At 48.8% G+C, this 27,554-nt stretch overlaps 1 protein-coding gene across 1 annotated transcript in view; it reads left to right on the top strand.

Annotated features, from left to right (window-relative positions):
• The first annotated feature begins 2,004 nt into the window (after positions 1-2,004).
• Positions 2,005-27,554, top strand: part of asl (argininosuccinate lyase) — a 61,732-nt gene continuing 36,182 nt past the window's right edge. Inside the window, exons 1-3 of the mRNA XM_072469474.1 lie at positions 2,005-2,306; positions 22,632-22,826; positions 24,486-24,569. Of these exons, the coding sequence (XP_072325575.1) occupies positions 2,292-2,306; positions 22,632-22,826; positions 24,486-24,569 (294 nt within the window). The 5' untranslated portion in view covers positions 2,005-2,291. The remainder of the gene's footprint in view (positions 2,307-22,631; positions 22,827-24,485; positions 24,570-27,554) is intronic.

Raw genomic sequence — 27,554 nt, 5'->3', positions numbered from 1 at the left:
CGCTGGGGGGGGACCTGCCGTTTTGGCCTGGCCGCTCGGCCCATCCGGGCCTGAGAATAGCGGGGGTGCCGGAGAATCGCCATTTTGGGTGTCTCCGGCGAATCTCCGGCCTGTGGCCCGCGGAACTCGACGGGGCCGTTCCCGCCGCTTGGGAGAATCGCGGGAGGGCGTCGGACCGGCGTCCTGGGAAATTTTGGCGGCCGAGGTGATTCTCCCAACCGGCGCGGGAGTGGAGAAACCCGCCCCAGGTACCCAGAACTGAACACAATATTCCAAATGTGGTCTGACCAATGATTTGTGGAGGTATAGCATCACTTCTTTGCTTTTATACTCTGTACCTCTATTTATAAACCCATGGATCCTGTAAGCCTTAACAACTGTTTTGACTTGCCTGGTCACCTTCAGAGAATTATGCACTTGAACCCCGAGATCCCTCTGCTCCCGTACTCCCCTCAAGGTTGTACCATTGAGGCTATATTGTCTCCCCATGTTTCTTCTACCAAAATGCATTTCCTCACATTTGCTGCATTGAAATTCATCTGCCAGGTGTCTGCTCATTTGGTCAACTTGTCATTGTCCATCTGAAGTCTCTCAGTGTAATCCTCACACTTCACTATTCTCCCTGACAGTTTCCTGGGTTATTCTTTGGCCCTTTCTTAAACACACGGCGTCACATTTGCAATCCTCCAGTCCCCCGGGACAAATCCTGTGTTCAGAGAGGCCTGGAAAATTTCAGTCAACAGCTCCGCAATATTCCCCCTTCCCTCGCTCAGCAATCTAGGATGCATCCCATCCGGGCCTGGCGACTTTTCTAGCTGGCGTGCTGTCAGCCTTTCTAGGACCTTTTCTTTGTCTCTCACTATACTGCTCAATTGTTCAACACCCACATTTTCAACTGGGCCATTATCACCATCTTTTAGTTATGTTATCAGTGTGTGTGATTGGGGTGGGTGGGGGTGGGGGGGGGGGGGGGGTGCGGGGGGAGTGTTAAGGTGAATCTTCCAGTTCCTCAATAGTTAGACTAGGATTTTTCTGTTTAATATTTCCTGGATTACTATTTGGGTAGGTCCCGCAGAACTGTCCAAAGACTTTGATTCTGACTCAGAGTCGGAGCCTTTCACAGAAGGTGCCGGGGAGCAGGGGCATTGTCTAGCAGAAGTTTTAGTTCCTAGGCACTTGGTAGGGAAGTCACTGAAGAGAATGGGGATTCCTAGGGGTCCCGATGCACATGGGTCATGCTTGTACCTCTATAAGCCCTGGATCACCTAGGCACAATATTAACCACTTTCTCAATGACCTTCAACAGCTCGTGGCAAGGACATAAACCCCTGATTCTTGACTTGGTTCTTGCACCCCCCCCCCATCCTTTAAGTTGCCTTGACCCCCCCTTCTAAAAGTGTTTCATGTTAACACTTTTTTGCATTAATTCCAACAGCCAAGTTGTCCACCGATCCCACCATCCTGTCTCAATGTTCTCCTGAAGTCTATATTCAGAATCCCTACAGTGCAGGAGGAGGCCATTCGGCCCATTTAATCTTACACCGACCTTCTGATAGAACACCGTACCCAGGCCTACTCTCCCGCCCCATAACCCCACTAACCTTTTGAACAAGAAGGGGCAATTTAGCATGGCCAATCCACCTGACCTGCACATCTTTGGACTGTGGGAGGAAACCTGAGCATCGGGAGGAAACCCAGGCAGACTAGTGAGAAAATGCAAACTCTACCAAGGTTGGAATTGAACCCATGGACCCTGGAGCTGTGAGGCAGCAGTGCTAACCACGGTGCCACCCCATGTTGTGTTAATGCTCTACCGAGTAAAAAAAATGTAAACATGAATTAATGTGAGTAAAGTTTCCAACGCAGACTTCATTGAGCAGTATCACACGTGGAGTGTACCTGCAGAGAAGGATTGCATTAGCGAGCAGGTTTAGATGTGGACTACCAGTCCCAGCAATCTCGGCTGGTGGTGTATTTTCCGGTTCCTGTCTAACTGGGAGTTTCGAGGCTGGGACTGATCGGAATTCGACCCACACACGCAGCACTTGTTAGCCCGGCAGGAGCAGGCGGCTGTGCTGGAACGAGTGCGGTAACCCGTCCAGACATCAGGGAGCTGAGCTGACCACTGGAACGCTCTCTTCCCGCTGCTGGTGTGAACACTGACACTGATTTATTCCACAGGCTGATCCGAGGACGAAGCTCCAGACTGTTCGCTACAGCCTCCGACCTATACATACCTGTGTGTGTCAGAACTCCTTCAGACCTGTGACCGTCAGGCTCAGTGTTCAGAGATGGCCAGTTCAGAGGTAATGTTTCCTCGTTTATTTTGTCAAATCCAGTTTGATGAGTTCCGAGCAGGTTGTCCAGTATTTCCTCCTATTGAAAGTTTCCCCTTTTACTCTCTGTTATTCGTTTGCTGTTCTGTCTGCCCCGTCTCCTCTTTGGAGATTCGGACTGGGGCAGAATCAGAAATATTGAAAGCTTATTTCGCAATTCAGCAAGTTCCACATTTCTCCTCCTCTCTCCACTCTGCATTGTGTTACATCATTATAGTTGCAACAATCGTTGCTCCATGAAAACTTTTGGTTCCAGGCTATTCTCAGGACCCAGCCAGTGTCTGCAGAACTAGATATTACTGGGTCAGAATCCATATTTATGTTCGAGTTTCTGTTCTGTCAGTCATAACCCCTTGGCATCTGTTTCCTTATTCCTAACTCAGCTCTCCCATCAATCTGGGCATTTTTGTCTTTTGCTCCATCTTGATTATTTAAAGTGCCATGTTTGGTTTTGTGGTGGTATGTATTAGGGGTAGTACGGTACCTGTGAATCCGAGAGGCTATTGGCTGACAGGTCCCGGGTCCTGGTTGGATCTGCCGCCTGCTGGCTCCACCCAGAAAGGCAGAGTATAAGAGCCCGGGTTCTCCCAGCAGCCGCATTCTGTAACTGAGCTGCTGGGGAACAAGTCTTGCTTAATAAAGCCTCGATTGACCTCATCTCTTCTCGACTTGAGTGAGTAATTGTTGCGCTACAATTTATTAAGCAAGCTTAAAAGACTATGGAGCTCCGGATCGCCCCGGAGTGTCTGCGAATCAGCCCCCATGCAGCAAACTCGGCTGCCGTGTTTAAACACTGGCTAGCATATTTCGAAGGTTGCCTTCGAACGGCCCCCGGCCGGACCACGGAAGATCAGAAAATGCAGGTCCTGCATTCCAGGGTGAGCCCGGAGATCTACACGCTCATCGAAGACGCGGAGGATTTCCCGACGGCGCTCGCCATGCTGAAAGGAGTCTACATTCGGCCCATGAGCCAGGTCTACGAACGCCACCAGCTCGCGACGAGACGGCAAATCACCGGGGAATCGCTCGACGAGTTCTAAAGTACACTGTTGATTTTGGGAAGGAAATGCAACTGCCCGTCGGTGAGCGCAAACGAGGACACGGAGCTCCTAATCAGGGATGCTTTTGCTGCAGGTATGACTTCTTCTCAAATTCGCCAAAGACTGTTAGAGAGAGACTCGTTAGGACTCACAGAGGCACTGGCCCTTGCGGCCTCCCTCGACGTGGCCTCACAAAATGCCCGCGCCTACGGCCCCGAACGCACGGCAGCCCCTTGGGCTCCGTGGACCCCCGTTGCGACCGACTCCCCGGCACCCCCCACCCCCCCACAAGCCTGCGCGGCTAGAGCACCAGACCATCCCGGTGGGCCCCGCTGCTATTTTTGCGGGCAGGCGAAACCCCCCCCCCCCCCCCGGCAGCGCTGCATGGCCCGCTCAGCTATTTGTGAGAGCTGCGGCAAAAAGGGGCATTACTCAGCAGTGTGCCAGTCCCGGGGGATCGCCGCAATCTCTGGGGGAGAATGGGGACAGCAAACTCAACCCCCCCAGCGATCCATGTGCGGCCCGCGGGCGGCGCCATTTTACGTCCCGGACACCACGCGGGGAGGATGGGCGCCGCCATCTTGTGACCCCCGGCCACGTGCGATCCATGGAGACGGCCATTTTGTCCACCCCCGACCGCGTGCGATCCATGGATGCTGCCATCTTGGCTGATAGCCAAGGACCCCAGCATAGACGGCTCCACGGGGTCTGAAGAAAACGCCGCGATGCAACAACCAAGACTGGCTTCGGTGACCCTGGACCAATCGCGGCCCCGGAGGCTCCATACGGCAACAACAACGGTGCTGGTCAACAGGTACGAGACGCCATGCCTGATCGACTCTGGGAGCACGGAAAGTTTTATCCACCCGGATACGGTAAGACGCTGTTTTCTTTCCATTCGTCCGAGCACCCAAAAGATTTTCCTGGAAGCGGGATCCCATTCCATAGAGATCAAAGGGTTCTGCATCGCGAACCTAACGGTGCAAGGGAGGGAGTTTAAGAATTATAGGCTTTATGTCCTTCCCCAACTCTGCGCTCTCACTCTCTTAGGGTTAGATTTCCAGTGTAACCTCCAAAGCCTAACGTTCCAATTCGGCGGCCCAATACCCCCGCTCACTATCTGCAGCCTCGCGACCCTCAAGGTTGAACCGCCTTCCTTGTCTGCGAACCTCACCCCAGATTGCAAACCCGTCGCCACTAGGAGCAGACGATACAGCGCCCAGGATCGGACGTTTATCCGGTCTGAAGTCCAGCGGCTGCTGAAGGAAGGCATAATCCAGGCCAGCAATAGTCCCTGGAGAGCCCAGGTGGTAGTTGTGAAGACCGGGGAGAAGCAACTATAGTCAGACCATCAACAGGTACACGCAGCTAGATGCGTACCCTCTCCCCCGCATATCCAACATGGTCAATCGGATTGCACAGTACAAGGTCTTTTCCACCGTGGATCTCAAGTCCGTATACCACCAGCTCCCCATCCGCCCGAGTGACCGCAAGTACACGGCCTTTGAGGCAGACGGGCGGCTCTACCATTTTTTAAGGGTCCCATTTGGCGTCACGAACGGAGTCTCGGTCTTCCAACGGGAGATGGACCGAATGGTTCACCAGCACGGTTTGCGAGCCACGTTCCCATACCTCGACAATGTAACCATCTGCGGCCATGACCAGCAGGACCACGACGCCAACCTCCGCAAATTCCTCCAGACCGCTAACGCACTGAACCTCACCAAAACGAGGAGAAATGCGTGTTTAGCACCAACCGTCTGGCCGTCTTGGGATACGTAGTGCACAATGGAGTGATAGGCCCCGACCCCGAACGCATGCGCCCACATATGGAATTTCCCCTCCCCCACTACTCCAAAGCCCTGAAACGCTGCCTCGGCTTCTTTTCGTACTACGCCCAGTGGGTCCCCCAGTACACAGACAAGGCCCGCCCATTAATCCAGTCCACTACCTTCCCCCTGTCGACAGAGGCCCGCCAGGCCTTCAGCCGCATCAAAGCGGATATCGCAAAGGCCACGATGCACGCAATCGACGAGTCCCTCCCCTTCCAAATCGAGAGCGACGCATCCGATGTAGCTCTGGCGGCCACCCTTAACCAAGCGGGCAGACCCGTGGCCTTTTTCTCCCGGACCCTCCACGCCTCAGAAATCCGCCACTCCTCAGTGGAAAAGGAAGCCCAAGCCATAGTGGAAGCTGTGCGACATTGGAAGCATTACCTGGCCGGCAGGAGATTCCCTCTCCTCACTGACCAACGGTCGGTAGCCTTTATGTTCGATAATGCACAGCGGGGCAAAATCAAGAATGACAAGATCTTGAGGTGGAGGATTGAGCTCTCCACCTATAACTATGAGATCTTGTATCGTCCCGGAAAGCTAAACGAGCCGTCCGATAGCCCTATCGCACGGCACATGTGCCAACGCACAAGTAGACCGCCTCCAAGCCCTCCACGAGGACCTCTGCCACCCGGGGGTCACTCGATTCTACCATTTTGTGAAGTCCCGCAACCTCCCCTACTCTGTTGAGGAGGTCCGTACAGCCACCAGGAACTGCCAAATCTGTGCAGAGTGCAAACCGCACTTTTTCAGGCCAGATAGAGCGCACCTGATAAAGGCTTCCCATCCCTTTGAACGCCTCAGTTTGGATTTTAAAGGCCCCCTCCCCTCCACCGACCGCAACGCAAACTTCCTCAACGTGGTGGACGAGCACCCCCGTTTCCCCTTCGCCATCCCCTGCCCTGACATGACAGCGGCCACAGTCATTAAAGCCCTCGGCACCATCTTTACACTGTTCGGTTTCCCCGCGTACATTCATAGCGACAGGGGGTCCTCCTTCATGAGCGACGAACTGCGTCAGTTCCTGCTCAGCAAGGGCATTGCCTCGAGCAGGACGACCAGTTACAACCCCCGGGGGAACGGTCAGGTAGAGAGGGATATTTTTATATGAATTGTATATAATGTGTTATAATTGAAAATTTTCTGACTAGAAATATTTATTTCTAAAATACCATTGTTGAGAGTGGCTTTATATATTCCAGAATAAAAGCAAATTACTGACAATGCTGGAATCTGAAACAAAAACAGAAAATGCCAGATATCTCAGCAGGTCTGACAGCATCTGTGGAGAGAGAACAGAGCATAACGTTTTGAGTCTAAATTTACTCAAAACACTCGCTCTGTTCTTTCTCCACTGATGCTGTCAGAGCTGCTGAGATTGTCGAGTATCTCCTGTTTTTGTTTCAGATTCCCGATTGCATTAATTGAATTTAAATTTTACCAGCTGCCATGGTGGGATTTTAACCCAGTGTCCCCAGAGCATTAACCGTCTAGATTACAAGCCCAGTGGCATTACCACTAAACCACCACCTCTCTGAGAGTTTTGTCTCAAGTGTTTTCTAATCTGGGGACATTTTATTAAAAACTCTAAATGAATGCAGATGTCATTGTTGTGCTCAATCACCGGTTCAATGCCTATCTCCTGCTCTTCCACCCATCCAAGAAGGGCAGCACGGTAGCATTGTGGATAGCGCAATTGCTTCACAGCTCCAAGGTCCCAGGTTCGATTCCGGCTTGGGTCACTGTCTGTGCGGAGTCTGCACATCCTCCCCGTGTGTGCGTGGGTTTCCTCCGGGTGCTCCGGTTTCCTCCCACAGTCCAAATATGTGCAAGCTAGGTGGATTGGCCATGATAAATTGCCCTTAGTGTCCAAAATTGCCCTTAGTGTTGGGTGGGGTTACTGGCTTATGGGGATAGGGTGGAGGTGTTGACCTTGGGTGGGGTGCTCTTTCCAAGAGCCGGTGCGGACACGATGGGCCGAATGGCCTCCTTCTGCACTGTAAAAAAAAATATTCTATGAACAAGGATGTGAATTTGTCACACATTGAAGCTCAGTTGGGCTCATGCTGCAAGTCCTGTGTGTTGCAATGCATGGTTGAGTAAGAAGTTACATGCATTGCTGAGCAACATGCAAATCTAACAAGGTGTGGGGCCGTTTGATAGTTCAGAAATCGCTCCAACTTATTACAAAGTAACTTCAAGTATTGATTGATCACAAGCTGATAACTTCCTGTACATGTTTCACTGGTGCAATCCTGCTGGACTTAATTGAATCTCGTCTCTATGGATTTTCATATGATGTACATTTTAAAGGGAAATTCATTTGTTATATTTACATAATGTTACAATAGAAGCACGGTGGGGTAGTGGTTAGCACTGCAGCCTCACGGCGCCAAGGTCCCAGGTTCAATCCCGGCTCTGGGTCACTGTCTGTGTGGAGTTTGCACATTCTCCCAGTGTTTGGGTGGGTTTCGCCGCACAACCCAAAGGTGTGCAGGCTAGGTGAATTGGCCATGCTAAATTGCCCCTTAATTGGAAAAAATGAATTGGGTACACTAAATTTATAAAAAAACAGAAGCTGTCTGCTCTTCTTGTTTGGAATTCTGGAGTATTCCTTTGGAATTCAACTGCGGTCCGAGAGGAAAAAAGAAGTACAAGAGGGAACATAAGAAAGCAATTAGAGAAGCAAAAAAGTGGGGGAGGGGCATGAAAACGGACTGCGAATAAGATTAGGGAGAACCCTAAGATCTTCGATAACTGTATTAAGGGGAAGAGTAGGGCACATTAGAGACCAAGGGGGCAATCTGTGTGTGACGACTCAGGACGTTGCTAGGGTATTAAATGAATATTTCTCATCGGTCTTCACTCAGGAGAAGGAGGATGTAGGTACAGAATTCAGGAAATGGCACTGTGAGGATCTTGAGCTGTTTGACATGGGAAGTGAGGAGGTATTGGAGGATTTGGCGGGCTTAAAAATAGATTGGACCACAGGGAACGCACAGTGGTTAGCACTGCTGCCTCACAGCTCGAGGGAGCCGGGTTCAATTCCAGCCTCGGGGTGACTGTGTGGAGTTTGCACTTTCTCCCTGTGGTAAACCACTGTGTTCCTATATTAAGGATGGTACGATAGAACCTGCACTACAGGTTCACCTGGGCCCCTGCATGCTAGCTCCGCCCAGGAGCCGGGTTATAAATATGCGTGGCCTTCAGCTCGCAGCCGTTTTGTCAGCTGCTGTAGGAGGCCACACTTCAGATACTAATAAAGCCTCAGTTTGAATTCAACTTCGTCTCCAGTCAAATTGATCATGCCTCACTCCCCATGTCTGTGTGGGTTTCCTCTGGGTGCTCCGGTTTCCTCCCACGGTCCAAAGATGTGCAGGTTAGGTGGATTGGTCATGTTAAATTGTCCTTAGTGCCCAAAAAGGTTAGGTGGGTTTACGGGGATAGGGCGGAGGTGTGGGCTTAAGTAGGGTACTCTTTCAAGGGCCGGTGCAGTCTTGATGGACCGAATGGCCTCCTTCTGCACTGTAAATTATATGATTCTATGATAATTGTGTGCCAGGCTGCTGTGGGAGGTGAGGCAGGAAATTGCAGGGGCTCTGACGCAAGGTTTTAATTCTTCTCTGACCACCGGGAAAGTACCAGAGGACTGGAGAACAGCTAATGTTGTTCCACTTTTCACGAAGGGTGGTAGAGATAAACCAGGGAATTACAGGCCAGTGAGTCTCACTTCAGTGGTAGGGAAACTGTTGGAGTAATTTAGAGAAAATTCTGAAGGAGTGAATTAATCTCCCCTTGGAAAGTCATGTGTTGATAAGGGATAGTCAGCATGGCTTAGTCAGAGAGAGGTCACATCTAACAAATCTGATAGAATCTTTTGATAAAGTGACCAAATGTGTGGACGAAGGAAGTGCAGTTGACACAGTTTATATGGATTCTAGCAAAGCCTTTGGTAAGTTCCACATGGGAGACTGATTGAGAAGGCTGAAGCACATGGAATTCAAGGAAACCTGTCAAGATGGATCCGAAACTGGCTTACTAATAGGACATAAAGGGTGGTGGTAGAAGCCTGCTTGAGTAACAGGACATAGAACATAGAACATTACAGCACAGTACAGTCCCTTCGGCCCTCGATGTTGCGCCGACCTGTGAAACCACTCTAAAGCCCTTCTACACTATTCCCTTATCGTCCATATGTCTATCCAATGACCATTTGAATGGCCTTAGTGTTGGCGAGTCCACTACTGTTGCAGGCAGGGCATTCCACACCCTTACTACTTGCTGAGTAAAGAACCTACCTCTGACATCTGTCATATCTATCTCCCCTCAATTTAAAGCTATGGCCCCTCGTGCTAGACATCACCATCCAAGGAAAAAGACTCTCACTGTCCACCCTATCCAATCCTCTGATCATCTTGTATGCCTCAATTAAGTCACCTCTTAACCTTCTTCTCTCTAACGAAAACAGCCTCAAGTCCCTCAGCCTTTCCTCATAAGATCTTCCCTCCATACCAGGCAACATTCTGGTAAATCTCCTCTGCACCCTTTCCAATGCTTCCACATCCTTCCTATAATGCGGCGACTAGAATTGCATGCAATACTCCAAATGCGGCCGCACCAGAGTTTTGTACAGCTGCAACATGACATCATGGCTCCGAAACTCAATCCCTCTCCCAATAAAAGCTAACACACCGTACGCCTTCTTAACAACCCTCTCAACCTGGGTGGCAACTTTCAGGGATCTATGTACATGGACACCGAGATCTCACTGCTCCTCCACACTGCCAAGAATCTTACCATTAGCCCAGTGCTCTGTCTTCCTGTTATTCCTTCCAAAATGAATCACCTCACACTTTTCTGCATTAAACTCCATTTGCCACCTCTCAGCCCAGCGCTGCAGCTTATCTATGTCCCTCTGTAACTTGTAACATCCTTCCGCACTGTCCACAACTCCACCGACTTTAGTGTCATCTGCAAATTTACTCACCCATCCTTCTACGCCCTCCTCCAGGTCATTTATAAAAATGACAAGCAGCAGTGGCCCCAAAACAGATTCTTGTGGTACACCACTAGTAACTGGACTCCAGTCTGAACATTTCCCATCAACTACCACCCTTTGTCTTCTTCCAGCTAGCCAATTTCTGATCCAAGCTGCTAAATCACCCTGAATCCCATGCCTCCGTATTTTCTGCAGTAGCCTACCATGGGGAACCTTATCAGACATCAACTGCTTTACCCTCATCCGCCTGTTTGGTCACCTTCTCAAAGAACTCAATAAGGTTTGTGAGGCACGACCTACCCTTCACAAAACCGTGTTGACTATCTCTAATCAAATTATTCCTTTCCAGATGATTATACATCCTATCTCTTATAAACCTTTCCAAGATTTTGCCCACAGCAGAAGTAATGCTCACTGGTCTATAGTTACCTGGGTTGTCTCTACTCCCCTTCTTGAACAAGAGGACAACATTTGCTATCCTCCAGTCTTCTGGCACTATTCCTGTAGACAAAGATGACTTAAATATCAAAGCCAAAGGCTCAGCAATCTCCTCCCTAGCATCCCAGAGAATCCTAGGATAAATCCCATCCGGCCCAGGGGACTTATCTATTTTCACACTTTCCAGAATTGCTAACACCTCCTACTTATGAACCTGAAGCCCTTCTAGTCCAGTAGCCTGAATCTCAGTATTCTCCTCAACAACATTGTCTTTTTCCTGTGTGAATACTGACAAAAAATATTCATTTAGCACCTCTCCTATCTCCTCGGACTCCAAGCACAACTTCCCACTACTGTCTTTGACTGGCCCTACTCTTAACCTAGTCATTCTTTTATTCCTGACATACCTATAGAAAGCTTTAGTGTTTTCCTTGATCCTACCTGCCAAGGACTTCTCATGTCCCCTCCTGGCTCTTCTTAGCTCTCTCTTTAGGTCCTTCCTAGCCAACTTGTAACTCTTGAGCGCCATAACTGAACCATCATGTCTCATCTTTACATAAGTCTCCTTCTTCCTCTTGACAAGTGTTTCACCTGCTTTAGTAAACCACGGTTCCCTTGCTCGACCACTTCCTCCCTGCCTGACGGGTACATACTTATCAAGGACACGCAGTAGCTGTTCCTTGAACAAGCTCCTCATTTCCATTGTGCCCATCCCCTGCAGTTTTCCTCTCCATCCGATGCGTCCTGCCTCATCGCATCATAATTGCCTTTCCCCCAGATATAATTCTTGCCCTGCAGTATATAGCTATCCCTTTCCATCACTAAAGTAAACGTAATCGAATTGTGGTCACTATCACCAAAGTGCTCACCTACCTCCAAATCTAACACCTGTCCAGGTTCATTACCCAGTACCAAACCCAATATGGCCTCGCCTCTCGTTGGCCCATCTACATACTGTGACAGGAAACCCTCCTGCACACATTGGACAAAAACAGACCCATCTAAAGTACTCGAACTATAGCATTTCCAGTCAATATTTGGAAAGTTAAAGTCCCCCATAACAACTACCCTGTTGCTTTTGCTCCTATCCAGAATCATCTTTGCAATCCTTTCCTCTACATCTCTGGAACTTTTCGGAGGCCTATAGAAAACCCCTAACAGGGTGACCTCTCCTTTCCTGTTTCTAACCTCAGCCCATACTACCTCAGTAGACGAGTCCTTTCTGCCACTGTAATTCTGTCCTTGACTAACAATGCCACCCCTCCCCCTCTTTTTCCACCTTCCATTAGCTTACTGACATATCTAAACCCCGGCACCTGCATCAACCATTCCTGTCCCTGCTCTATCCATGTCTCCGAAATGGGCACAACATCGAAATCCCAGGTACCAACCCATGCCGCAAGTTCACCCACCTTATTCCGGATGCTCCTGGCATTGAAGAAGACACATGTTAAACCACCTTCCTGCCTGCCGGTACACTCCTGCAACTTTGAAACCTTACTCATGACCTCACTACTCTTAACCTCCTGTATACTGGAGCTACAATTCAGGTTCCCAAGCCCCTGCTGAACTAGTTTAAACCCTCCCGAAGAGCATTAGCAAATTTCCCCCCCCAGGATATTGGTACCCCTCTGGTCCAGGTGCAGACCATCCCATTTGTAGAGGTCCCACCGACCCCAGAATGAGCCCCAATTATCCAGAAATCTGAAACCCTCCCTCCTGCACCATCCCTGTAGCCATGTGTTCAACTCCTCTCTCTCCCTATTCCTCGTCTCGCTATCACGTGGCACGGGTAACAACCCAGAGATAATAACTCTGTCCTAGATCTAAGTTTCCACCCTAGCTCCCTGAATTCCTGCCTTACATCCCTATCCCTTTTCCTACCTATGTCGTTGGTACCTATGTGGACCACGACTTGGGGCTGCTCCCCCTCCCCTTAAGTATCCCGAAAACATGATCCGAGACATCACGCACCCTGGCACGTGGGAGGCAATACACCAACCATGAGTCTCTCTCGTTCCCACAGAATCTCCTATCTATCCCCCTAACTATGGAGTCTCCAATGACTAATGCTCTACTCCTCTCCCCCCTTCCCTTCTGAGCAACAGGGACAGACTCTGTGCCAGAGACCTGTACCCCATGGCTTACCCCTGGTAAGTGCCCCCCCCCCCCAACAGTATCCAAAGCGGTATACTTGTTACTAAGGGGAACGACCACAGGGGATCCCTGTACTGACTGCTTCCTCCCAGCCCCTCTCACCGTCACCCATCTATCCTTATTCTTCAGAGTAACTACATCCCTGAAGCTTCTATCTATGACCACCTCTGCCTCCCGAATGATCCGAAGTGTGACTGTCTGTGTGGAGTTTGCACTTTCTCCCAATGATTGTGTGGATTTCCTCCGGGTGCTCCAGATTCCTCCCACAGTCCAAAGATGTGCAGGTTGGGTGGATTGGCCATGCCAAATTGCCCCTTTGTGTCCAAAACGTTAGGTGGGGTTACTGAGTTACGGGGATAGGATGGAGTCGTGGGATCACGTAGGTCGCTCTTTCCAAGGGCTGGTGCAGACTCGATGGGCCAAATTACCTCCTTCTGCACTGTAAATTCTATGTTTCTATGATTCCTCAGGGCAGCCTTTGCCTGCCACTGAAGCTGAAACCAGGCAGACGGGCAGGGTGAAAAGTCCTCTAAATAGGCCCGGGATGTGCCTGCTCCCACACAATCCTGTTCCCTCCCAATCTGCCACTGGGATACTGCTTCCAGCCAGCTGCCCTGTTCCCTACCGCGGTTCGGAACCTGGAGGCTGGATGGAAAATCCCTGTTGATTTCTGACGCTAGGCCTTTAATTGATTGAGTTGGCTACCATCTGTTTGCATCTGGTTAATCCTGCCCCTTCCCCATCCAATTTGTAGAAAGTTGTTCCAGGATTAAGCTGGGGAAGCAGCACACCCACTGGTGACACAAAAACTGTGTCCCCCATTCCTCCCCCCCCAAAAAAGGGTTAAACCAGGTTACGAGTGTACCCAGGAAGCTTAGAGATTCATCTTTAGAATTAGCATTTTGGGACAGTTCAATGACTATACTACTGTCAAGCGGTTATTAGATAGGCACATGGAGCACACCAGAATGACAGGGAGTGGGATAGCTTGATCTTGGTTTTGGACATTGCTCGGCACAACATTGAGGGCCGAAGGGCCTGTTATGTGCTGTACTGTTCTATCCTCAGAAATGAGGCTATGACAGGTGAGGACCTTGAGAGGATTGTTATCACTAAGGAGGTAGTGATGGGCAAGCTAATGGGGATAAAGGTAGACAAGTCTCCTGGCCCTGATGGAATGCATCCCAGAGTGCTAAAAGAGATGGCTAGGGAAATTGCAAATGCACTAGTGAAAATTTACCAAAATTCACTAGACTCTGGGGTGGTCCCGGCGGATTGGAAATTAGCAAACGTGACACCACTGTTTAAAAAAGGAGGGAGGCAGAAAGCGGGTAATTATAGGCCAGTGAGTTTAACTTTGGTAGTAGGGAAGATGCTGGAATCTATCATCAAGGAAGAAATAGCGGGTGTGGATGAAAAGAAGTGATAGTAGTGGCCAGATTGTGGAGGATCCTCTGGAGCAGTGGCAGCGAAGGGAAGGGAGAAGCAAGATGGTGGCTGAGGGAGCCCAGTTGGTATGGGGCCTGGAACAGCAGGAGTTCCTCCGGCGATGTGTGCAGGAGCTCAAGAAGGAGGTGCTGGCGCCGATGCTGCAGGCGATTGAGGGGCTGAAGGAGACGCAAAAGACCCAAGAGATGGAGCTCCTTGGAGTGAAGGCAAAAGCTGCCGAAAATGAGGACGAGATACAGGGCTTGGTGGTGAAGACGGAGACGCACGAGGCGCTACACAAGAGGTGTATGGAGAGATTGGAAGCCCTGGAAAATAGCTTGAGGAGGAAGAACTTAAGGATTTTGGGTCTTCCCGAAGGGGCAGAGGGAGCGGACGTTGGGGCGTACGTGAGCGTGATGCTCCATACCTTAATGGGAGCTGAGGCCCCGACGGGCCCCCTGGAAGTGGAGGGAGCGTACCGGGTCCTCGTGAGAAAACCAAAGGCAGGGGAAACACCGCGAGCAATAGTAGTGAGATTCCACCGCTACAAGGACAGGGAGATGGTCCTGAGATGGGCTAAGACGACACGGAGCAGCAGATGGGAGAACGCGGTGATCCGCGTCTACCAAGATTGGAGTGCGGAGGTGGCGAGAAGGAGGGCGAGTTTCAATCGGGCCAAGGCGGTGCTCCACAGGAAGAAAGTGAAATTCGGAATGTTGCAGCCGGCAAGGCACCACTACTTCTATACGGCAGAGGAGGCATGGACATTCATTCAAGAGGAGAAGTTGGACTAGATTTGGGAAAGGATGTTTGGAATGAAGTAGTGAGGTGGTGGCAAGAAATTGTAAATCAGATGGGGGAATTTTTTCCCCTCGAAGGAGGGTGACACGAAGAAATGTGGGCGCCGGTGGGGAAGGGGATGGGGAAGGAGAGAGGGAGCTGCGCCATTAGGGGCGGGGCTGAGAGGGAAGCGCGGGCTCTGTTCCCGCGATATGGAAAGTGTGGCGGGAAAAGGGGGCGTAGGAACGAGGGGGCCTCACACGCAGGGGGGCTAAGGATAAATGGGGGAAGCCAAGGTCAGCCAGAGTTTGCTGACTCCGGGAAGCAATATGGGGGATGCAATCAAGCTAGAGCGGGATCTAGCGGGAGGGGGGGGGATTAACTGGGTTGCTGCTGATAAGGGGAAGGGGGAGCTGCTACGGGATGGGATGGTCGGGACGGGAGGGTGCTGTCTGGGGGACAAGCGGTTGCGTGGGAACCGGGTGAGGAGCTGGTTTAAAAAAGGGGATGGCTAGTCGACAAGGGTGGGGGGGGGGTAGGGGGTAAAGCGCCCCCAACCCAGTTGATCACGTGGAACGTGAGAGGGTTGAATGGGCCGATTAAGAGGGCAAAGGTATTTGCGCACCTAAAGAAGCTAAAGGCAGACGTGGTTATGCTTCAGGAGACGCACCTGAAACTGGCGGATCAGGTCAGATTAAGAAAAGGATGGGTGGGACAGGTATTCCACTCGGGCTTGGATGCGAAAAATAGAGGGGTGGCAATACTGGTGGGGAAACGGGTATCGTTTGAGGCGAAGACCATAGTGGCGGACAGTGGGGGTAGATACGTGATGGTGAGTGGCAGATTGCAAGGTGAAGCGGTGGAGCTGGTGAACGTATATGCCCCGAACTGGGATGATGCGAACTTTATGAAGCGTATGTTGGGGCGCATCCTGACCTGGAGATGGGAAAGTTGGTAATGGGGGGGGACTTCAACACGGTGCTGGACCCAGGGCTGGACCGGTCCAGATCTAGGACCGGGAGGAGGCCGGCAGCGGCCAAGGTGCTTAAGGGCTTTATGGAGCAGATGGGAGGAGTGGATCCCTGGAGATTTACTAGACCGAGGAATAAAGAGTTTTCCTTCTTCTCCCACGTTCATAGAGTGTACTCCCGGATAGATGTCTTTGTCCTGGGAAGGGCGCTGATCCCGAAGGTGGCAGGAGTGGAGTACTCGGCTATAGCCATTTCAGATCATGCCCCACATTGGGTAGATCTGGAACTAGGGGAGGAACAGGAGCAACGCCCACTTTGGAGATTGGACATGGGACTGTTGGCAGACGAGGGGGTATGTGGAAGGGTGAGGGGATGTATTGAAAGATACCTAGAGGTCAATGATAACGGAGAGGTCCAGGTGGGAGTAGTCTGGGAGGTGCTGAAGGCGGTGGTGAGAGGGGAGCTGATTTCCATAAGGGCCCATAAGGGGAAACAAGAGGGTAAAGAAAGGGAGAGACTGATTGGGGAGATTCTGAGGGTGGATAGGCAATATGCGGAGGCTCCGGACGAAGGGCTACACGGGGAAAGACGGAGACTACACATGGATTTTGACTTGTTGACCACGCGTAAGGCGGAGACGCAGTGGAGGAAGGCACAGGGAGTACAGTATGAATACGGAGAGAAGGCGAGCCGACTGCTGGCGCAACAACTTAGGAAGAGGGGGGAGGCGAGAGAGATCGGAGGAGTTAGAGACGAGGAGGGAAGGATGGAACAGAGAGCGGAGAGGGTGAACGGGGTATTTAATGTATTCTACGAGAGGTTGTATAAGGCCCAACCCCCGGAAGGGAAAGAGGGAATGATGCATTTCCTAGACCAGTTGGAGTTCCCGAAGGTTGAGGAGCAGGAGAGGACAGGACTGGGAGCGCAGATTGAGGTAGAGGAGGTGGTAAAAGGAATCGGGAACATGCAGGCAGGGAAGGCCCCGGGACCAGATGGGTTCCCGGTGGAATTCTATAGGAAATATGTGGATCTGCTGGCCCCACTCTTGACGAGAACCTTCAATGAGGCTAAGGAAAGGGGGACACTACCCCCGACGATGTCGGAGGCGACGATATCGCTGATCCTGAAAAGAGACAAAGACCCGCTGCAGTGCGGGTCATACAGGCCCATCTCCCTCCTGAACGTAGATGCCAAGTTATTGGCCAAAGTGATGGCGACAAGGATAGAGGACTGTGTCCCTGGGGTGGTGCATGGTGACCAAACAGGATTTGTTAAAGGGAGGCAATTGAATACCAATATACTGAGGTTGTTGGGGGTGATGATGATGCCCCCACTGGAGGGGGAGGCGGAGATAGTGGTGGCTCTGGATGCAGAGAAGGCATTTGATAGAGTGGAGTGGGACTATTTGTGGGAGGTACTGAAGAGATTTGGATTTGGAGAGGGGTTCATTAGATGGGTTCGGCTCCTATACGGGGCCCCGGTGGCAAGTGTGATTACGAACAGGCAACGATCCGACTACATCCGACTATATAGGGGCACAAGACAGGGGTGCCCCCTGTCCCCGTTACTGTTTGCATTGGCAATTGAGCCATTGGCCATAGCGCTGAGGGGCTCTAGGAAGTGGAGAGGGGTACTTAGAGGAGGAGAAGAACATCGGGTGTCATTATACACGGATGATCTGCTGTTATATGTCGCGGACCCAATGGAAGGGATGCCTGAGATAATGCAGACACTCAGGGAGTTTGGAGAGTTTTCGGGATACAAACTGAATATGGGGAAGAGTGAAGTGTTTGTGATGCACCCCGGGGAACAGGGCAGGGGAATAGACGAGCTGCCGCTGAGGAGGGTAACAAGAGATTTCCGGTATTTAGGGATCCAGGTGGCCAGGGACTGGGGAACCTTGCATAAGCTTAACTTGACACGACTGGTAATGCAGATGGAGGAGGACTTTAAGAGGTGGGATATGGTGCCCCTGTCATTGGCGGGCAGGGTGCAGGCGGTTAAAATGGTGGTCCTCCCGAGGTTTCTTTTTGTGTTTCAGTGCCTCCCCATACTGATTACAAAGACCTTTTTTAAGAAGGTGGACAGGAGCATCATGAGCTTTGTGTGGGCCGGAAAGACCCCAACGGTAAAGAGGGGGTTTCTGCAGCGCAGTAGAGATAGAGGGGGATTGGCACTGCCGAGTCTGAGTGATTATTATTGGGCCGCTAACGTGTCTGTGATATGTAAGTGGATGAGGGAAGAAGAAGGAGCGGCGTGGAAAAGGCTGGAGATGGCGTCCTGTAGGGGAACAAGCTTAAAAGCACTGGCAACGGCGCCGCTGCCGTTCTCCCCGAAAAGGTACACCACAAACCCAGTGGTGGTGGCGACTCTGAAGATCTGGGGGCAGTGGAGACGACATAGGGGATTGACGGGGGCCTCAGTGTGGTCCCCGATAAGGAACAACCACAGGTTCGTCCCGGGAAGGATAGACGGGGGATTTCAATCTTGGCAGCGAGCAGGAATTGCGCAACTGAAGGACTTGTTCTTGGATGGGATGTACGCGAGTCTGGGAGCACTGACAGAAAAATACGGGTTGCCACCTGGGAATGCATTTCGTTATATGCAAGTGAGGGCATTTGTGAGGCAACAGATGCGAAAATTTCCGCAGCTCCCGGCGCAAGGGATCCAGGACAGAGTGATTTCGGGGGCATGGGTGGGTGATGGTAAGGTGTCCGATATATACAGGGAAATGAGAGACGAGGGGGAGACGATGATAGAGGAACTGAAAGGAAAATGGGAGGAGGAGCTGGGGGAAGAGATTGAGGAAGGGCTGTGGGCAGATGCCCTAAGTAGGGTAAATTCCTCGTCCTCGTGTGCCAGGCTCAGCCTGATCCAATTCAAGGTACTACACAGGGCGCATATGACGGGAGCAAGATTGAGCAGGTTTTTTGGGGTGGAGGATAGGTGCGCGGGAAGCCCTGCGAACCACACCCACATGTTTTGGTCATGCCCGGTATTGCACGGGTTCTGGGTGGGTGTGGCAAAAGTGATTCCAAAGGTGGTGGGGGTCCGGGTCGAACCAAACTGGGGGTTGGCTATATTCGGGGTTGCAGATGAGCCGGGAGGCGAGAGAGGCCGATGTTCTGGCCTTTGCGTCCCTAGTAGCCCAGCGAAAGATTCTACTTATATGGAAAGAAGCTAAACCCCCGGGCGTGGAGGCCTGGATAAACGACATGGCAGGGTTCATAAAATTGGAGCGGACAAAGTACGCACTAAGAGGTTCGGCTCAGGGGTTCACCAGGCGGTGGCAACCGTTCCTCGACTATCTCGCAGAGCGATAAGGGAAAATAGGAAAGACAACAGCAGCATCCCAGGGGGGAGGGGGGGGGGGGGGAAGGGGGGGGGCGAAGGGGAGAGGGTGCATTCGGGTCTTTGGGGTTTTTTTTTGTGTGTTGTAACATATTTGCTGTTCAAAGTTATCTTCTCAATGTAACTATGGCTTTTCGTTTTTCTTTTTATTTGTGTTGGCACTTGCCGTTAGTTAATATATTATTTTAAAAACGATCAATGTATGTATTGTTACAAAGTTGTAAAAATGGCAAAATTCTTGGTTGATCGAAAAACTTTAATAAAATATATTTTTTTTTAAAAAAGGAAGAAATAGCGAGGCATCTGGATGGAAATTTTCCCATTGGGCAGACGCAGCATGGGTTCATAAAGGGCAGGTTGTGCCTTACTAATTTAGTGGAATATTTTGAGGACATTACCAGTGCGGTAGATAACGGGGAGCCAATGGATGTGGTATATCTGGATTTCCAGAAAGCCTTTGACAAGGTGCCACACAAAAGGTTGCTGCATAAGATAAAGATGCATGGCATTAAAGGGGAAGTAGGAGCATGGATAGAGGATTGGTTAATTAATAGAAAGCAAAGAGTGGGGATTAATGGCTTTTTCGCTGGTTGGCAATCAGTAGCTAGTGGTGTCCCTCGGGGATCAGTGTTGGGCCCACAATTGTTCACAATTTACATTGATGATTTGGAGTTGGGGACCAAGGGCAATTTGGCCAGGTTTGCAGACGACACTAAGATGAGTGGTAAAGCAAAAAGTGCAGAGGATACTGGAAGTCTGCAGAGGGATTTGGATAGACTAAGTGAATGGGCTAGGGTCTGGCAGATGGAATACAATGTTGACAGATGTGAGGTTATCCATTTTGGTAGGAATAACAGCAAAAGGGATTATTATTTAAATGATAAAATATTGAAACATGCTGCTGTACAGAGAGACCTGGGTGTGCTAGTGCATGAGTCGCAAAAAGTTGGTTTACAGGTGCAACAGGTGATTCAGAAGGCAAATGGAATTTTGTCCTTCATTGCTAGAGGGATGGAGTTTAAGACTAGCGAGTTTATGCTGCAATTGTATAAGGTGTTAGTGAGGCCACACCTGGAGAATTGTGTTCAGTTTTGGTCTCCTTACTTGAGAAAGGACGTACTGGCACTGGAGGGTGTGCAGAGGAGATTCAGTAGGTTAATCCCAGAGCTGAAGGGGTTAGATTACGAGGAGAGGTTGAGTAGACTAGGATTGTACTCATTGGAATTTAGAAGGATGAGGGGGGGATCTTATAGAAACATATAAAATTATGAAGGGGATAGGATAGATGCGGGCAGGTTGTTCCCACTGGCGGGTGAAAGCAGAACGAGGAGGCATAGCCTCAAAATAAGGGGAAGTAGATTTAGGACTGAGTTTAGGAGGAACGAGAGTAGCACGGTAGCATTGTGGGTAGCACAATTGCTTCACAGCTCCAGGGTCCCAGGTTCGATTCCGGCCTGGGTCATTGTCTGTGCGGAGTCTGCATATCCTCCCCGTTGTTGCTAACTTTTGGTTGGTTCAATTGGCTTTGTTTTATAACCTTTGCTCTTGAGTCGCCAGGTATCTTTATGATACCGCCACGAGGTTCATTGATCAAGTAATGATCAATGACTCAATACACCAATTAGTAAGATTCAAATCAAAGCACATTTATTATACACAGCAATCGCTACTCATGCATAAATTCTCCTTCTAAGCTACTTCTACAACTAACAGGCCTATACCTAGCTTCGGACTGGCCCACCAGGTATGGGGAACAAATGGCCTTTCGTTCGGGTTCTGAGTCTGCGGGATTCAAAGTTGGTACGGACTGGTAGCTAGGAGCGCCTATCTCGTAGCGAGCGTTGATTTAAGACTTACTGGGTCTCGGCGGCAGCTGCACCGGTCACTGTCAAGGGTTGGTTCGCGTTGCTGAGTGACCCGGTCAAGAAGAACGATTTGAACTTGGGGGCTTAACGTTATAGTCCCAGGGGCTTCCCGCCTTTCAGGGCGGACCCTGTACCTGGTTCCAAGTGATTGGACTTCGTTCCAATCGCTTGGTTCGATTTCTTCAATTACTGGAGCGGTTCTCTGATCGATGGGCGGTCTTGAGGTGTCCGTTAACCTCTATTGTGTTGGCTCCTGCTGGCGCCGAGGAGTCTGGCTTGGCTTTGTTTATCCCAAATGTTTCGATTGTATTTGGGGATCGCTCATTAGTATGTAGATGGCTGCTACATTATTATGCAGATGGCTGCTGGTATCGATGCTGTCTAGGCTTTTGCAGAGTTTAATACACAGTAACTTGGACCTGCTAGTTTCTGCCTCTGTTGGCTGAATTTCCCTGCAGCCTTTGCTGTTCTCCATTTTACGTCGGGAGTTGGCCAACCCAGGTGGCTACACCGTGTGTCCGTGAGTTTTCCCCGGGTCCTCCGGTTTCCTCCCACAGTCCAAAGATGTGCAGGTTAGGTGGATTGGCTGTGCCAAATGTGCCCTTAAGTGTTGGGTGGGGTTACTGGGTTATGGGGATAGGGTGGTGTTGTGGACCTTGGGTAGGGTGCTCTTTCCAAGAGCTGGTGCAGACTTGATGGGCCAAATGGCCTCCTTGTGCACCGTAAATTCTATGATGGTAAATTCTATGATGGTAATTCTTCACCCAAAGGGTTGTGAATCTATGGAATTCCTTGATCAGTCAAGCAGTAGAGGCTCCTTCATTAAATGTTTTTAAGATAAAGATAGATAGTTTTTTGAAGAATAAAGGGATTAAGGGTTATGGTGTTTGGGCCGGAAAGTGGAGCTGAGTCCACAAAAAATCAGCCATGATCTCATTGAATGGGGGAGCAGGCTTGAGGGGCCAGGTGGCCTACCCCTGCTCCTAGTTCTTATGTTCTTTATGTTCTCTTCTCTTAATGTGTCACATTATCAGATGTTATCATTCATGCTTCATATACACGTTCAAGAGGCCTGATGAGGTAAATTCAAATAAAGTTTAACTCAACAACAAAAGAAAGGGCTGCAACGCCGCTTACAATCCAAAGGTCCCAACCGGGATTACCAGTCACGCCGGTCCCAATCTGGGCCGGTTTTTATGAGGCAATTTTTGCGATCCCCTGCTGATGGGTCGCCATCTACTGGCGGGGGAGCTCGTTTTCCATGAGTCCCACTGGGAGATCAATTGGGATGTCCCCATGGGTCTTGTGAGGGTTATTGTACTTCAACAATGATGAGTGTGCCTCTCAGTGTTCTACCAAGCTCAGACCATGTCAGTCTTGAATGTTGTGCTTGTCAAACTTTGTAATAAATGCCAACAATTTCATATCTCCTAGGGTGCTAAACTATGGGGTGGAAGATTTGTTGGATGCACTGACCCAATTATGGAGAGGTTTAATTCCTCCATAGCTTGTGATGAAAGAATGTGGGCTGCAGATATTAAAGGAAGCAAGGCCTATGCTAAGGCTTTGGAGAAAGCGGGACTTTTAACAAAAACTGAAATGGATCAAATTCTAAATGGAATGGACAAGGTAAGAAATGTTGTAATGAACTGGCCTTAACTACCAAAGTAATGAAGTCTTCTGCCCTTAGTCTGAAGATCAGTCAATTTAATTGTCTTGCGCGTCATTAAACTACCCAAGGATTGAGTTAAATGGAATTCCATTTTTGAGTTCAGATCAAATTTGTAGGCAAGGGTTTTCTGGTTGTGCTTTTGACATCCCATAGTTATTCCCCAAGTTTATTTCAATGGACAGAAAAGTACTGGGCTGATGAGCAGACAAGTGAAAAATCTGCTTGTTCAATTCGCTTTCAAGTTAGTCCCAAACTACAACAGTTGCCTCACTCTCTGATACGGTGAGCAGAATATTAGCAGACTGGACCCCAGCGTTTCTGCTTGAACAATGCTATGGGAAATGAGTAAGAAGTCTTACAACACCAGGTCTGGATCTGTAAAGATTTAATCACCTGCTAATGCTCGCATTCCAAGCATTGTCTGGCATCTTTGAATCTGTCTATATATATGTTTCTGGAACATACCTCTTCATTCACCTGAGGAAGGAGCAGCGCTCCGAAAGCTAGTGACATCGAAACAACCCTGTTGGACTTTAACCTGGTGTTGTAAGACTTCTTACTGTGCTCACCCCAGTCCAACGCCGGCATCTCCTTATCATGGGAAATCAGGTCACTGAAGAACAATGGCTACAGTAAGCATTTCCTCCACTTTTCCTATTTCGGCCATACAGCCTGACCCAGTTGGCACATTCTCTCACTAAGTCTGATGAATAATATTGTTAATGGGATTCTATTAGTTTGTGTTATTCGTCCAAAATGAAATACTGATCGTTCTTTTGTGCATTGAGGTTAATGTTTGCTTATTTTTTGTTCATCGTTTAGTGTACCTGGTTTACATGTGATTACCTGTGTTCATTTTAATTCTCACACGGTGAATATTCTTTTGTTCTGAGTCTTGTTTTGCATTTGTCAATGTTTTCTCAGTTAATCTTAGCGTAGTGTGCATGTTGAAGGTACAAGGTGAGTTTTACCAGATCGGTTGGTTCGGTGTCAATCCTGCCATTTTCATGTGAGTGCGTATAAAATCACAAAATGCTAAATCACAGCAGGGCATTCAGCCCATCATGACTATACTAGCACTTTGACAGAGTAGTCACCCTCCCCTTCACTTTCACCTTTGGTCTGATTTTTTTTTTTTTAAACTGCAAATATTTAATTTTTTAATGAATGTTATCATTGAATCCTCTCTCTCTACCCTTGCACTTTGGGCATTCCAAATCGTAACAACTTATATTTTAAAAGAAAATGTTTTCTTATCTCCGCTCTAGTCTTGCCAATTATTTTAAATCTGCCTCTGTTTCCCCGGCTGCAGGAGGAAACAGTTTCACATTTGCTCGATCAGAACCCTTCATACTTTTGAATACCAGTGTTAAATCTCCCCTTAACCTCCACTGCCCTGAAAATATCAATTGCAGTTTCGGTGCTGCGTTAATCTGTTAAGTGCACTTGTTACAGAATCTAAATTACAACGTTCATCTTCCTTTAAAAAAACACTAATGTTTCCGAAAGCTGCTCTCCTTATTTTTATTGAAGGCAATGTTTTTTTTTGCGCAAATGGTGCTTAAGGGGCTGTGTGATTCAGTGCTTTAAAAAAGATTTTGATTTCAATCTGTTAGATTGCCGAAGAATGGACAAATGGCACTTTTGAGATTAAAGAAGGAGATGAGGACGTTCACACAGCCCATGAACGAAGACTAAAGGTAAAGGCGGCCACTAAATATACCTATCTTGAATCTCTATGATCCTTTTAAAGAATAATACAGTAAATGGATAAACTCCGGAACATCCAGATATAGGCTTGGAAATAACTTTGAATCTGTAACCTGGTTGACTTTCACTGATATCCAGATTCTGTCTGGTTGAAGATCCTTTGCAATTTGACATCATTATGTTAGTGACATTCGTTTTGGAAAGTTAACCATCTTATCAACTGAACATGTGGTTTGACATGAATTCGATTTATTTTTCAAAGCTCTTGCACACCGCAAGAAGTAAGAAACCATGGGGACATTAGAGTTGATGCATCAGGGACAGTCTCAATTACAAGCTATTGATTGGCATTTTAGTTGCTACATAGGTCAACAAATCTATCAGCAAGTACAGCAATCATTAATTATTGCACGAGAAGCTGGAGGTGGCTAACATTGCTCGTGCTGAGCCTGCGTTTTAGCTGGGGAATAAATCCTGGTGACCTTCACTTGCTCATTCTAACCTTTCTTTTTAAGTCCCCAAGGTGACCTCTTGTCATGAATTGTTTTGAAATGCTAAATTTACTTTAAACTATATTTATTGATTGGCAAAATTGAAACTTTAAAAATTCTTACTTGCCTGTCAGGATGGATGTCGATAAGGTATTTACCCTGGCTGATGAGTCCATTTAAGACTGAGGTGAGGAGGAATGTCTTCACTCAGGGGTTGGTGAATCTTTTGTATTCTCTACACCAATGGGCTGTGGAAGCTCAACCATTGAACGTGTTCAAGATAGAAAGGGATAGTTTAAAGACTAATGACATCGAAGGATGTGTAGATAGTGCCTGAAAGTGACATTGCGGCAGATGATCAGCAATGATCTAATTGAACGGGAGAGCAGGCTCAATGGGCTGAATGCCATGCTCCTATTCCTTGGTTCCTTTTATTGTTTAACTTTAATTAGTTGCTTTATGAATGGGTTTGTTTCCACCCTTTCTAAGTTATCTTGTGGATAATTAACTAATCTTAATGACTAAATGATTTCATGGAAGTTTATAGTTATTAATCAAGATTGTTCTGAAATTATTAATAATTTTTAATCCATGTAACTGGTAGAGTTACTGTTGTTCAACAACATTTTATATTTATATGGTGCCTACACAGAGAAGCATTCAAAGTAGAGATGGGCCAGGTTCTTAACAGTTGTTGGAGGAAGAAGTAAGAGAGAGAACCAAAGACTTGGTTGAATAATTCCATTTTGATGAAAATATTAATAATTGAAAGACGTGGAGCAGATGCTTCCTCTTGTGGGGCATCTGGAATAAGAGGTTATAGCCTTAGGATAAGAGGCAGCAAATTTAAAACAAAGTTGAGAAGAAATTGCTTCTCCCAAAGGGTTGTGAATCTGTGGAATTTGCTACCCCAAGAGTGCCATGGATGTTAGGACATTGGATACATTTAAGGAGGAGTTAGACAGATTTTTAATTGGTAATGAGTTAAAGGGTTATGGAGAACGGATAGGACTGTGGAGTTAAGGCCAGGATGAGATCAGCCATGATCGAATGGCATACCAGACTCGATGGGCCAAATGGCCTAATTCTGCTCCGCTATCTTATGAATTTATGTAGCAAAGTTGAGAAATTTGGGGATTCCTGGCTGCAGGGCTGTGATGATTGAACACTTGGTCATTGAGGCTGCAGCTGTTACAATTAAAGGGTTATAACATTATTATTCATAGATATTCATAGAAGTTACAGTGCAGAAGGAGGCCATTCGGTCCATCGAGTCTGCACCGGCTCTTGGAAAGAGCACCCTACCCAAGCCCACACCTCCACCCTATCCCCATAACCCAGTAACCCCACCCAACACTAAGGGCAATTTTGGACACTAAGGGCAGTTTAGAATGGCCAATCCACCTAACCTGCACATCTTTGGACTGTGGGAGGAAACCAGAGCACCCGGAGGAAGCCCACGCACACACGGGGAGAACGTGCAGACTCCACACAGACAGTGACCCAAGCCGGGAATCAAACCTGGGAGCCTGGAGCTGTGAAGCAATCGTGCTAACCACTATGCTACCGTGCTGCCCTATATTTGGGACTCGGTCTTTAGAGTAAATGAAGGGGGGTTATGCCTGCCCGACAGGAAGCCTGGGTGGTTTGATTGTTAGATTTCAAAGGAAGGCTTAGATTGTTTTATTCAGTAGAAAGTGCAAGATATTTTCACTGGATATCAATGGCAGCAGTCTCTGGGTTTGTAATGAGTAAAGTTTGAGTCTCCCAAAGTTCCAGAAAGGTGCTGTTGGTATTGGACTGTACTGTAAACTGTCTGTTTACTTCTAAGATGAAAGGGAGTTAGGATTAACGATTGCTAATTAACATTTCTCCCTGGATGTAAGGGGAGGGATTTTCCATGCCTGCCTCTTGTCTGATTTTGTGGCGGTGTAGGAGGGGCACCATTGGCCGGCAGCCAGATATTCTGTTTGCACCACTGTCGATGTGTTTTCCTGTTGTTCGCACCCTCCTCCACTGGGGAACCAGCAGCAGGGTTTGCCGTTGGCAAGATCAAAGGTCCCACTGGCAGGAATGGCTGAATAATTTCGGCCAAGGATTTTAGGTTTCATGTTGCCATGGAGAAGAGGGCAGGCTTCTCTACAAATCAATGAAAATCACAGACAGTGGAGGTTCAGTGCAGTCAGCAGAGGCGTTATGAGCTGCCACACCAGGTACATGAGAGAGACAGTCTCTAGTCAAAGAGATATATCCTGCAGCCTTCTACGGATTGGTTCTGGCCAGGGTGAATAAGAATCACTGCAACAGGCTTTGCTGCTGGTGATGCATTAAGTCCAAAGATGTGCAGGTTAGGTGGATTGGCCATGATAAATTCCCCTTAGTGTCCAAAATTGCCCTTAGCGTTGGGTGGGGTTACTGGGTTATGGGGGTAGGGTTGAGGTGTTGACCTTGGGTAGGGTGCTCGTTCCAAGAGCCGGTGCAGAC

Source organism: Scyliorhinus torazame, chromosome 12, assembly GCF_047496885.1.
Source record: "Scyliorhinus torazame isolate Kashiwa2021f chromosome 12, sScyTor2.1, whole genome shotgun sequence".
NCBI classification, from domain to species: Eukaryota; Metazoa; Chordata; class Chondrichthyes; order Carcharhiniformes; family Scyliorhinidae; genus Scyliorhinus; species Scyliorhinus torazame.
This window is presented reverse-complemented; position numbering and strand designations above follow the sequence as displayed.